The 14,301-nt window shown below is 37.7% G+C and overlaps 1 protein-coding gene across 2 annotated transcripts in view; it reads left to right on the forward strand.

Annotated features, from left to right (window-relative positions):
• The window catches only part of SNTG2 (syntrophin gamma 2), a 290,926-nt gene that overhangs the window by 209,873 nt on the left and 66,752 nt on the right, over nt 1-14,301 (forward strand). For both annotated transcript variants that reach the window (XM_086461540.1, XM_086461539.1), the window contains exon 9: nt 6,024-6,151. In XM_086461540.1, coding sequence (XP_086317666.1) covers nt 6,024-6,151 — 128 coding nt within the window. The remainder of the gene's footprint in view (nt 1-6,023; nt 6,152-14,301) is intronic.

Genomic DNA, 14,301 nt, shown 5'->3' on the forward strand with positions numbered 1-14,301 from the left:
GCACTATTTCTGATACAGGCCAGGATGCTGTTGGCCTTCTTGGCCACCTGGGCACACCGCTGGCTCATGTTCAGCCGGCTGTCAACCAGCACCTCCAGGTCCTTTTCTGCCAGGCAACTTTCCAGCCACTCCTCCCCAAGCCTGTAGCGCTGCATGGGGTTGTGGTAACCCAAGTGCAGGACCCAGCACTTGGCCTTGTTAAACCTCATACAATTTGCCTCAGCCCGTGGATCCAGGCTGTCCAGATCCCTCTACAGAACCTTCCTACCCTGAAGCAGATCAACACTCCCATCCAGCTTGGTGTCATCTGCAAACTCACTGAGGGAGAACTCGATCCCCTCATCCATATCGATGATAAAGCTATTAAACAGAACTAGCCCAAATACTGAGCCCTGGGGAACACCATTTGTGACTGGCCGCCATCTGGGTTGAGCTCCATTCACTAAAACTCTTTGGGCCTAGCCATCCAAACACTTTTTAACCCAATGAAGAGTACACCCATCCAAGCCATGAGCAGCCAATATCTCCAGAAGAATGCTGTGGGAGATGGTGTCAAAGGCTTTACTAAAGTCCAGGTAGATGACATCCACAGCCTTTCCCTCTTCCACTAAGCAAGGTCATCTTACAGAACAGAAATAAGTCTTTTGTGAAATCATTTGCACTGGTAGCATTTGCAGTTGAAACCTTAGCTATTCAGAAGAAGTTCTTTACTTCTCAATGCTGGTGACAACAGCAAAGCATCATGGTAGCAAGGAAAAAAAGTAGTTTGTTTCAAGGGAAGAAATCAGTGATGCTAATTAGTCTCCTAAGAATAAACTGTACAAATTGTTGTTGCCTCTTTGCTTACTTGTGGGTATGAGAATGTTTGCACTAGAGATATTGCTGCTCCAGATTTATTCCTTCCTCTACATCCACTATGAAGACTTTGCAAGACTTGCCTTTCTGCAAACCAAATAGTATTTGTAATATGAGATGAAAAGTATATTTTAAAGCAAGCTTAATCATGCTGACTAATATGACTCTGAGTATTTCTGACTCCAGAAGTGAATTAACCCAGCTTCAATGTGCCTGAAGCCCATGTTTAATGAAAGAGTGGTATGTCAACCTAAAATATCACTGTGGCTGCTCTGAAGGTGCGGCCCTAGCAGAAGTTGCAAATTAAATTACTGGGGAGGATTCAGAAACACTTCCTTCTCAGGACATGACATTTTTCTTGCATAGATCTAGAATTAATGACAGTTCTAAAAAAAAGTAAGGTAAAATAACTGAGTTTCCCAAGCTTTGCAAATCATATGTCCCAAAAAGATGAAAAATTGACAGTCCCAGCCAGCTGTGATCTTTTGCCTTTCTTCCTACATTCTTCATGAAAACTTAATTATAGAGACATGTCAGATTAGGTCTTCCACTTTCTGGACTCATTCTACTTCTGGGAAGGCTTCTTGGTTGCTCCATAATGAATCGTTACATAGTTGTTTAAAAAAGCAACAAAGCACTTGCCTACATTGTCTTTCATAGGTCAATGATTGCTAATGGGTTACAGAATCAGACCCTCCTCCAGGTCAACAGTACACAGCTGTCCCAGGCGGGTAGCGATTATGTGTCATTACAACCTGATTCTTGTTCAGTGTTCTGTCAAAAATGAGATTTTTGTGTTCAGTCCATTCCTTAATGGACAGATGTTACAAGCAAATTGGCATTAATTGGCAACATTGTTGGCTGTCTCAGCAGAAGGTCAAAGGTATGAAAAGAACCAGGGTATAAAAGCTGTGATTGCAGATATGATCTTTAAACAGCCACGTTTTTTTAGTGCTTTGGAGGAACGGTGTGGAGTTTTCAACATGAGCAGCAGCAGCTGTTGAGTAGACAGAAGGCTTGAAGGTCAGCCATCTCAGTACACTGGGTCAGACGAAAGGACCATCTAGCCCAATAGGTTGTTCCAAGCAGATGCCTCCAAGAGAATACAAAACCAGAGGAAATATGTAAAATTATTTATAGGATATATTTCCTGCACCTCTAGTCATTTCTGGCATAGGGGCTTCCCAGGCCAGAGTTTGTTATATAGAGAAATACACTCTTTCTTTGCTTTTATCCTACTGTCTTTTACTTCTAATCAATATCCTAGCTTCTTTTCTGAAAACGGCAAGTGAACCACTTTTGCCTAATCCCTTTCTCTTTATTTTTTTACATACCTTTGTCATACAATTCCCTCAGCTGCTTCTTTTCCAGACTAATGAATCTTTGTTTCCTTAATTGTTGTTTGCATAAAAATGATACCATTCCTTTCAACATCTGCTTTTCCCACAACAGCAAGATCTTATTTTTGAGTTTTAATCACCTGTTCATATCCCATTACAGTATGGGGAAAGTTAATATTGGCTTTCCTCGTGTGCGTTACCATCCGTTTATCTACTATATTTTTAGCAGTCCCTTTATCTCTTAGTCATTCAGTATCGTGAGCTCTTCTGCAGCTGTTTGCTCTTTGGTTTCCTTTTTAATATTCTTCACTATTTGTTGTGCGTAGTAAACTTGGGCATTCTGGTGTTCACTGTCTTGTTCAGATGATGAATCAATATACTGAAAAGCATATGTAACTGTAGGAGTCCACTGATAGTGCCCCTCTGCAGTAAAAACTGGTTCTTAACTGCTGTTTGGCTTGCTGTGTTTTAGCTAATTATTAATTTGTGTGAGGATTTTGCCTCATTTCACAGTAAATTAGTTAAGAACGTTTTGTGAGGGACAAAAGGATTTTGGAAACGTAAGTATACCTTAGCAGTTGCTTCTCTCATTAATTAACAGTATTGGGCAACTCTAAAAGATTTGTGAGGTGTGACCTCTGTTTGCAAAAGTTGTACTGGCGTGCTTCTTCCCCAGTTTTTTTTATTTTTATCCATGTGTTTTGAAGGGGATACATCAAAGGATCTCTCTCAGATTGAAGTGTTAATAAATTATACAGCAAACTGAACAAAATGGCCTGCTGGTCCTGTGATAGTATTTTGTTTTTATGCAATGGTCTTAGGGCCGTATGTATGCCCTCTTTTGTCCTTAAGGATAGGGGTCAGTCCAACTTCATGCTCCACCATAAATTGGTTAGTAGAACATGACTTAGTAAGAAACAGACATTTGAAACTTGGACCAGTTTGACCCCTTTGTATACTTTCCCTGTTTTTAATCATTAATGTTCAGATCAGGCAGTAGGGTTTGTGCAGATATAAGTAGTCCAGAACTGGGGGTGGTTCAACTATCAAAACTTTTCTGGAGAAGCCACATTTTCTTTAGGAGTTTACATCAGTTGTAACAGTTTAGCATTTTGGCAGGAATATTTCTATACTATAGTATCATAACTTTGGCATTAATAGATTTTGACCAAGTGGTTTTGGCCATTTTTTTCCCTTCGGTTCATGAATTTAATGAATAGCTGTGATGTAGCCTTTCTAAAATTCTGGTCTTTACTTACATTGAGATTTTTTTGAAGTGTAAGGGACCAAATGGAAACGTTAAATTGCCAGAGTGACCCGCTCATGAATTTTTTGCTGTCAAATGCTCTTAAATTGCCTAGAATATTACAGAATATTGTTCAACAGCCTGCTGAAAGAAGTAGAGGAAAAAGACAGATTTTTATGTTTAAATTGTCTACATGTTTTTGGTATCTGGAGAGCTGAGAGGATGGGAACAACAGGTGAAGGTGCTGAAGAGATTTTATGTTCATTTATTTTCTGATTCTTGAATTTAGATTCAGTGATCACATTCAAGCATTTATGTTTGACTGTAATAAGCTACCTTTTGCTTTATTCTTAGACACTTTGGTTTCCAAACAGGCAGGCTAGATTATGTTGATCATTTTCAACTTCAGATTGCATGTGGTTCTGTCAAATATTTTAATTTATACAGAATTCTAAAATATGCATGAGATTCTTCACTGTGGTATTATTAAATTTATACTAAGCTTTGGAGACACCTTAGCCTTTTGTGGCTAATTCTCTGAAATAGAATTAGTCTATGGACTTGATTATGCAATATTCATACTGCAACAACACCAGGACACTTCAATCAAATGAAAGCTGGATTATTCTAGGGATTACAAATATTCTAAATGAAATTTCTTTCCGCAAAGAGATTGCAGTCTAAAAGATTCTTTAGTGTTACCAACTCTGGCAATTTCATTACAAGTTTTTAATTTACTACAAAAGTGTCCCTCAATCACTAACTCTCAGTCATCCTGTGAGAATGTGGAACTCACTATTCTGATTTAATTAAAGAAGTAAATAGAAAGATCATCTGTTGCTGACTGTAAGAAGGAGGTTTAGGGGGGGAAAAATTAACCCTAAATCTTTATGAGCAAGAAAAAGAAATAGAAGTATAACACTTCGCAGAATGTTCTTTATTTTGAGTAAGTTTTATGGCTTTTGAACACCTGGGCATAACAGAGCTGAAGATAGGTCATTCTGTGGTTTATTTTCTTTTATAAGTACTACTCAGTGCATATTTACAGCTCATATAAAAATAATGAACTTTCAACTCCCTTCTCTACCAGAAAGTTCTCTGTACAACGTGGAACAAATAATTTTGGTTTGGAGACACCACAAATGCTTAACTTTGACCTAAATACCTATGTCTGTGAATCCTTCTCAGCTGTGCCCCTGTAAATAGTATTGCTAGCTTTATAAAAGATTGAAATGCTCGGCTGACATGCTCATGCAGGGATGTAAATACCAATAAAAAAAACTTCTCAGTTTGTCCCTTTTATGTGTTCTGTACGAAACTCCTAGCTTGTTCTATAGTTTATTTAATAAGCATTATTTTAAGCTCTTAATCATGTTCGTAAATCTCCATTGGTACACTGAGCAGTGGTTTGAGCATTTTCTAATCTGTTTCTAATTTAATTGATTTTTGCCTGTAAACACTACTTTGAAATTGTTTGCAGACAAAACCAGTTATCATCTTTTTTGACAATTTGGGCATAGTTCTGTACTTTCAGTCATTGATACAATGATGTAAACCTCTGGATATTTTTTCACAAGGAACAAACTGCATATTCTGCAAGTGTATATTGACTAAGATGTATATCTCTCTGCAGTTTCCTGAATGCTTTAGTGTTAGTGATTCTGTGACAGCTTGTAAAATTTCGTAAATATTTTCTTGTTGTCGTGTTTCGTTCCTGGTGACTTCATGCTCTATTTAGTTGCAATACATAAGATGCTCAAAAGTCTGTGTATAAACTCTGGGTTAGGTTTGAGTAGACCCTTTTATCAATAGCTGTATGTCCAGGCTAATTCCCCTAACTTAATTTGGATTTGCACAATTTGATTCAAGGTTATTTTCTTTTGAATGCCGTAGTTACATGAAATAAGTAGATTGTAAAATTTTGTATTTTCACTATTGTGAGATCTGGACATCCTTTACTGCTTAGGTAGTATCAACAATCTTGCCTTTCTAGTAGAGGCATTTGAAGGAAGACTTCAAAGATGAAATTTCGAAATTCATCCGTCCATATATGGATAGTGATAACACAGAAATCAGAATTTTAAATCTACTATTAAATAACATTATGGAAAAAAGTCACAATGCACAAATAAGAAACTGGTATTCTCTAATGTAGTCTTTACATGAGGATATTATTTGTGTCTTTATCTCTAATGGTTGAGGCATGTAGAAGAGTTGCACAGACCAAATTAATTTAAACCAAAAATTTGTTTTATATTGCATTTAGGGAAAATTCAGGATGTTTGTGACTAAAAACTATTTCATTTTTATTGTCAGTTATAAATATTAACAAAAATATAAGTATCTTTAGTGTTAAGGTAATACTGAAGCTAAGTCCCAAGCATAATTTCTAGATAGGCAGCGTTCCTTTCTACATGAATGCTCTTTTTTATTTCTCTACTAAATCCTGAGTTTCTTGAATAGTTTTATTGCTATGATTATTCCCTTCTGAGACAAGCAGAGCCAGAGGTGCATATTCATGGATTTTTTTCACTGTATTGTCTGATAAACTGCACTTACTGATTCTCATTTATTCTGCACAGGCTCCATCATCACCTTCTTCACCTATAGCTAATGAACCAAAATACGAGAAGCGCTGGCTAGACACCTTATCAGTTCCTCTGTCAATGGCTCGAATCTCGAGGTACAAAGCTGGAACAGATAAATTAAGGTTTGTAATCTAAGAGGGGAAGCACTGGGTTAGCTAGCTGCACCTAATATTTTGCTGTGGAGGGTTTGCTGTATAATTCTTTGAGTGAAACTATGAAAGTCTTATTAAAAACTATGCAGTCCATCTGCTCTTGAGATTAATAGCATGTGTGGCGATTACCTAAGATAAAGTAAAAAAGCACAATAAATATAGTTCCTACAAATATGTGTCTATAATCTGTTGTATCTCAGGAATTCAGTTAGCATCAGCAGCTAGTACAGAGCTTAAGCTTGGCGTTACTTGAATTAATTTTTAAGGTACTGCATTTCATTCCATATCTCCGATAGAGTACTTCTGTATTCACAAATTCTAATATTGTCAATTAACTCTCCTTTTTCTTTGCAAATTATAACATGGCGCACAATCATCATGATTGTCATGTATGGTGCATATCATTGTCATATAGAAACTCATATTGACAAGAGGTGTTGGTAAAGTACATGTGTCTTGGTTTGTCTGGGACAGAATCCCAACCCAGCCATGCTAGGGAGGCCATTAGCAGACTCAGGTCAGCCAGGGCAGCTGACCTGAGTGAGCTACAGGTGTAGCCCATCCCATAATGTCATGGTCATTATAAAGGGGGAAGGTTTGCTGAGGAAAGAAAGCTCCTGGGGGGTTCTTGCTGAGGTTCCTTCTAATCCTCCCTTGGCTTTGCCTAAGGACTCATTTCTGATCAGTTATGAGGACTAGATATTCATTTGGCTAAGTATAACTCTACATGTCTCTGTTAGTGTCAGTGGTGTTTCAGAAAATCTGTTGCACTTCCACCCGCAGGTCTGCTCTCCTTTTTTCCCCGTTCTCCTCCCTGGCTTGTGAGGGGTTGTTGGTGACAGAACAACTGTTAGAGTTTAGCCCTGGGTACAGGCTAAATATAGACAGTGTGATACAAAATATTGTGGTTTTGATTGTAGAATATTTTTGCATCTCAGAGGCCTGAGTAATGCTTCATAAAGTCGTCATGGAATAGAATGTTAGAGGTGATATTTCTGGACTTCAGGAAAGATGAAAGCAAAAGGGAAGTTTAATAAAGCTTCAATATATAATGTGCTTGAGAAAGGTTTAACACACTGAAACATGCATCAGCTTTTTTTCTGCAAACCATTTATGTGGTAGGACTGCCTCGACAGTAGTTGTGGTCCAAGTAGTCCACAGTTCTCCGTATGTATGAGAACATGAGTTCACTCACTGTTGTTATTTTTGATTTTTCTTTATGCATTACCCTATATTTATTTCTAATTATTGCTAATGAGATAATCAGAATCTCTAAGCATTGACTACACAGGTCACCTGCTACCAGGAGGTATCAGAAATTCATGTGTTTGTCTTCTTTGATCTATGCCAGACTTGTAACCTGTTTCCTGAAAATGACCTGAAAAATATTATTTTTCTAGTGAGGTAGTTATGCTGCTTTAACTTAGAGTGATTAGTCTCCTAGATCAGTTGGCAACTCCTCTCCTAGACTTTTGTTAAAGCATCACAGGTGAATAATAATAAATTATTCCAGAAGCTTTAGATTCTTCTACAGTCTGTCTGAACTCTTGATTCCTTTTTAGTTAGTCTCTCATCACTTCCTCCACCACTTTCTTCCTTCCTACTTCACCTGGCCAGTCCATGTGGTCCAACTGTTCCCAATCTACCACATGTCTTCAACTATTCAAGGCTTAGAAGTTCTCCTGTGAATTAAGTGAACAAATCTCTGTGTGTGCGTTTAGACATCAACTTATCATCAATGTTCTTAAATTTAAAGGATAAGTGGAAGAAAATAGAACACTTAAACCTCTGAGTTTAGTCATCACCCCAATAGTTTGAAGCAGTTTCACTCTGTGTGCTGCATGCATTAGATGGAGCAATCCCAAGGTATTCCAGTTCCCAAAACAGTAGTGTGTGCATTTTGAGAATTCCTTCAAGTAAAATACCTTCAGATATTGTTCTGTGTCTGGCTGAGATGGAGTTAATTTTCTTCATAGCAGCCCATATGCTGCTGTGTTTTGGGTTGTGACTAAAACAGTGTTAATGAGCAGTGCCTTCACAACATCAAGGCTTTCTCTTTTTCTCCTGCTCTGCTCCTCCTCAACAAGTAGGCCAGGGGTGGGCAAGAAGTTGGGAGGGAATGCAACCTGGGCCACTGACCTGAACGGACAAAAGGGGTATTCCATGCCATGTAATGTTGTGCTTAGCAATGAAAACTGAGAAGTTGAGATTTGGGGAGGAGCTAGCTGTTGCTGTCTGGGCATCATTCTTGTGAGGTGGTGAGTGGGTGCCTTTGCATCATTTGTTTTGTTGTGGGTTGGTTTGTTGGTTTTTTCCTCTTCCCATTGCTTATTCATAGAATCATAGAACAGTTTCAGTTGGAAGAGACCTTCAAGATCATTGAGTCCAGCCTTTGTCCTAGCTCTACCAACACCACTAAACCATGTCCCTAAGTACAACATCTACCCGTCTCTTAAACACCTCCAGGGATGGTAACTCCACCACCTCCCCAGGCAGGCTGTTTCAGTGCCTGACAACCCTTTCAGTAAAGAAATTCTTCCTAATATCCAGCCTGAACCTCCCCTGCTGCAGCTTAAGGCCATTTCCACTTGTTCTATCGCTTGTTACTGGGCGAACAGACTGACCCCCGCCTCGCTACAACCTCCTTACCTCCTTTCAGGTAGTTGTAGAGAGCGATAAGGTCTCCTCTCAGCCTTCTCTTCTCCAGGCTGAGCAGCCCCAGATCCCTCAGCTGTTCCTCATATTATTTCAACCCACAAGTTTACTTCTTGCTCTTCTCTCTGTTCTCTCTGCTGTCCTGCTGGAGAAGGAGGCTGGGGGCGGGGGGGTGTGAGTGGCAGTGTGAATGCTTAGGTGCTGGGATCAACCCATCACAGATACATTTCTCTTGTAAGGATTGAGGAGCTTAGTGCTTTCAGTTTCAGTCTTGGAGAGACATATTTTATTGTGATGTGTCTTGTTCCCAGATACATACTTAGTATACACAGCACTCCTTTATTACTGGTGGTTTTTTTCTCTTACTGTTGTAAACACTCTAAAGGAAGATTGAATTATTCTATAAAGCCTATTACTATCCCATGATACTTTAGTTCTCCTAAGTGCTCCTTGCTTGTTTCGGTAAACCAACAAGAACATCTATATGAGTGTTCAAGGAATACCACCTTGAGATTAACTGCAGATGAGGTGTTTTGCATGTTCTTACTAAAGGTGTCTGGTTTTGCCTGAGGGCTAGCAGACTGCTCTTACCCTGTTCTCTCCTTCTCTGAAATACACGTATATCTTTTTACTATTATCCCACTTGTATCCTTTCTTTTACATTTCCCCATGTTCACATAAGCATAAATTCCAACATTTGTCTTCAGTAATTGCTCTCTAAAATCAAATGTCTGCTTTGCATGAAATAAAACCTACAAGCAATTGCAAGTATAAATGGTGGCATCAATCTAGGTAACAGTTCTCCTTTCAACCATATCTACAAATCTCTGCTTCCTTTCACATTTCAGCCATCAGTATAAATGAGTGACTCATTTGAATGAGTCCGTGACGATTCGTTTGAATGTATCATGGATTCCTCTGACCAATTTGCTAATTTTGCCAGTCTCTGAATATTTATTTGGAGTCTAGTTGCATACATTGGTAGACAGAATGCCTATTTTTTCAGTATTAAATGAGTCCATGAGTCTGTATGTCATCCTTGTAACTTTTTGTCTCCCTCATGTTCTTTGTCATAACTTTGTTTTGTTGCAATACTTCATTAGATTTTTATCCTCTAAGTTACCTCAGTTAGTCTTGAGATGGTGCACTGGCACCAGAACAACACAGACTTAAAAAGTAATCTGGCTGAAGTATTGGAACTATCTTCTGTAGTGTCACATACACAGCTGTGTGCCTTCTCTTCAGCTAGAGAGACTGTATGAAAGGGCTTTTCCCCTACTTCCAGGCTGAATTAAATTCAGAGAGGTCTGTATCATTCTTTCCATCAAAGTTATCTATACCCCTTTGGCTTTTGACATTGCCTTGTAACTATGCAAAACGTTATGGCTTGTGAAAGGATATTGAAGCCTGTATAGTTATTTTGCTGTCTATCCACTCCCAGTTAATGCAGACTCTGATTTCTTCAGTCCTTCTTTTCCCTGAGAGAAAAACAGCTGTTTCACCTGTAAAATTCTTGCAGTTGGCTACAGCAAACTTAGCATGCTTTTGTTACTAAAATCAATCACAGACTGTTTTAATATATAGTATTGTATATTCTGTGTATAATATCTGTTAAGTCCATCTGCTCTTGTAATTCTGATGTAGTAAACTGCTGTCAGCCAGTCTGGGATGGCCCCTCTCACCTCATTCATTTTTCTTTTCACATTCAAGTTTGTTTTGTATTTTCAGCATTGTTTTTCTGGTTGTGTAAATAAGCTCTGAGTTTCAGATAACTTTAGGAACAGGAAAAGGTTTGTCTGTCATAAGGTAGAACAGAGTCTGATATGATACTGAAAGGAATCTTTTTGTTGCCTTTGTTTTTAAAAAAGAGAGTATGCCAATGTATGGCATGTCAGCATTTTGCTTAATATTTTTGACCATTCTTCATCTAGAAACATGTTATATAGCTAAAGTTGTCTGGTAGACTGTAGTATAATTTTAAGTGTGGTTTAGATCAAATCTAGTCTAATCTAATTAGATTAGGCTATATTATTTCCTTTGTGGTTAAACTATGTAGTTTAAATGCCTCTGTACTTCATTTGAGTTTTCCAGTAACCCTGGCAAAAACGAGCGTACTTCTAGCTCTTCTGTTATGAGATGGCCAGGATTGTTATTGATTGTTATTCTTTTTTCATTATAAGAGGAAGGAGTTAACTTTTGACTTTCCATTTTCTTTTTCCCAAGAAGTCTTAAGACTGGTGACCTGTATGAAAGATATACTCATGTCATTATTTTAGATTCTGTCAGCACCATACATATTAAGAGAAGCAGAGACTAGATAGGTATTTTTTTCCTTCCTTATACATAAAGAGGAATGAATGAAAATACTGTGGAGTAGGACTGTGAAGTATGTTTGTCCATATCACAAAAGAAAAGCAAGCAAATTCCCCAGAATATTTTAAAGGAAAGAAATGTGGTAGTTGTCCTTCTCAATGGAAAAGAAACATTGTCTTAACTACTGAAATCCCCTTTAATTAGTATATTTCGTTTTGTTGATATGATTGGAGTCTATCTGAATATTTCTATGCAGCATGCTGATTACTGTTTTCTATTATTAATTCAATAACTTTCTTATTCACCTGATTTTGTAATATAGCGCCACTACTTCTATTATTCTATACTTCTCACCAGTCCATCAATGTAATTTTTCTCTGTAAAAGGTGAGGTAATACATGCAGTGAGAACTCTGTCACTGTGAATACTCTTAATTGCTGGCTGGTAACGGAAACGGGTTTTGACTGTTGAGGATAGTTGGTCACTAAATGTGATGCAAGTTTAACAGAAATAATGATCAGTCTTTCACCAAAGGAATTTGTAGTTCATGATCTAGTTTGGGGTGTTTCTACTTTTAAGATGGAAAAGTAAAGGTAGATAGTCTTACGGAAGGTAGAGAATGTAGTTCATTTCTTTATAATCTTTTGTTTTTCCTAGGGAATGTGTAAATCCTTATTTGGAAAAATGTATAGATCAGTATTTTCAGTCCTTACAGAAGATACTAACAGTACTATCTGATCATTTTTATTTGTTGTATTGACTGGAGCTTGAAGTGAAAGTATACACTGAAGAAGGTGAACAGCTATAACCTCTTGAACATTGAGTTTAGAGACTGAAAAAAAAAATTGCTTTTTTTGAAGATGGAAATTAAATTGAAGAAATGAGTAGAGTGGAAGTCATTCAGGCCCAGTAGCTATGGGTCCATGTAGCTATGATCCCAATTATAAAGCAACTTACTAAATTTAGATGTTGTTTTCTATTTCTTGGTATTCTGGCCAACACAATTACTACAGATAGTATTGTGTGATTTTTTTTTTTTTCAGGGGTGGGGTTTAATTGGCTCACTGATTTCTTAACAGTCTGAAGGATTCTATTTTCTGTTTTAATATTTCAGTGAGCTAACAAAATACCTTTAATTAGATAGATAAACTGGAAAGTGACACTCATTTTCAATGGCTTTTAGACCTGATAGCCTTGTAATAAAATTTATATTTTGCTGTGCGCAATGTTTTGTGATTATTTTTTTGACTGTAGTTACAAAGTACCAAAACTAGTTTGGCATCTGCATGTATGGGAGTTCATTCTGTAACCTCTGTTGAGAATTTGTTGATCTTTGGAGCACTCCAGGAAGAACTTTATTATGTCTTTAGGAATATGAGGTGAAGGGCAATTTATTGTTAGTACATTGTTCAGGTGATATGTAAAAAGAGTTAGCCATGAAGGCAGTGGATTTTTTTTTTAAAAAAAATGTGCTATGTACAGTTTTTTAAGGACTGCCTGAATACTGCTAGGTGTGTTTTTCTTTAAAAGCATCATTATAATAAATGTTTCCACTACATTTGTCACAATTCAGCTCAAGCAGCAAGGCATTTTGGAAATCAATTGTGGGGGAAGAGGTTTTTGGTAGATGGCAGCAGGGGAAGGCAAAGACTGGGTGCAGTCGTTAGCAGAGAATAGCTCTGAATCACCACTGTCCTGCAGACTTATAAAAGAGAAATAGAGATTTTAGAATATAGCAGGAGAAACGCTTTCCAGAAGTAAGAAGCATTAAACCGCTCTACAAACACTACTAAGGCCCCATCTAGAATCTATGTACAATTCTGATTATTCCAATTAAAACATAAAATTTTCTATTTGCAATTTTCCCTTCTCAAAAGGTATTGTACTGTCACTTGCAGTTCCTGTTTTTATCTGTAGTATTTGAGGATTTGGCAGCTGGGGTTTCACATAATCGCAGAATATTAGGAGTTGGAAGGGACCTCAAAAGATCATCTACTCCAACTCCCCTGCCAGAGGAGGACCACCTAGAGTAGGTCACACAGTAACATGTCCAGGCAGGTTTTGAATGTCTCCAGAGAAGGAGACCCCACAACCTCTCTGAGCAGCCTGTTCCAGTGCTCTGCGAGCCTCACAGTGAAAAAGTTTTTCCTTGTGTTAATGTGGAACCTATTTCCTTTGGTACTTAAGGAATTTGAACTTTTTTCTGTTCTGCATAGAGGTGGAAAGTGACATTCATTTTCAGTGGCTTTTAGACCTTGTCTAAAACTGATACATTTCACTGAGGACAATGTTTTGTGTTTTCTACCATGCTGCTAAATCAAAGAAAAATCAAGATATAGGCAGCAAAAAAGCTAGATGGGAGCTATGCTGCACAGTTAGAATAAAAGGTCAGCACTGAATATTGATTCTTAGAGACTGGGACCACTTTAGTACCTGTTACTTTTGTGAGAAGTGACATAAAATGTCTTGGCCAGAGATTGGACCTACTTTTGGGTGCAATATACTTGCAGTCTAAAAGTGTATCAAAAATCAGTGACATGAAAACTAAGGAAATTTCTGTTTCTTTGTGCTCTAGGGCAATATATTCGCTAGCTTAACTACATCCCTTTAATTCTGTTCAGTAGCAAGAAGCCAATGTAAAGAGTGGGCTCTTATTTTTTTGAATCTTTACCCTCATGATATTTAGGTTCTAGGTTTACTGCAACAAAGGGCTCAAGCTAGAATGGAAACACTTTCATTCTTTTCAGGATGCGTATACTCAGGAACCGTTTGCACTTTCCCCCAAGAATGATGGATTGCTCTGGAAAATTGATGTGACACCTGTTCACTTTTGGTTTTTATAGTAAATAGTATCACTTAGAATGATGGATCACACCATGGCATATTGCCAGCAAGCAGAAAAAAAGGCAAAATAAATCCTGGCCCCCAAAAAAGATAAACAGATTATTACTCTCAGGGAATTGTTCATATTACCACTGAGTTCAAAGAATTATTTTTTGTTGGTTTCTGGAGAAGTTGAGACTTATTTTGTCTTCTGTTTGCTGATGACATACTAAATTCTAATCCAATAGGATTTAGCTCACCAAGACTACCCCCAAGATGTATTCGGTAGATGCCTCATGATAAATAGCCTTCAGTTTCTGCAGCAGACT

This window comes from Leptosomus discolor, chromosome 2 (genome assembly GCF_034619465.1).
Source record: "Leptosomus discolor isolate bLepDis1 chromosome 2, bLepDis1.hap2, whole genome shotgun sequence".
In the NCBI taxonomy this organism is placed as follows: domain Eukaryota; kingdom Metazoa; phylum Chordata; class Aves; order Leptosomiformes; family Leptosomidae; genus Leptosomus; species Leptosomus discolor.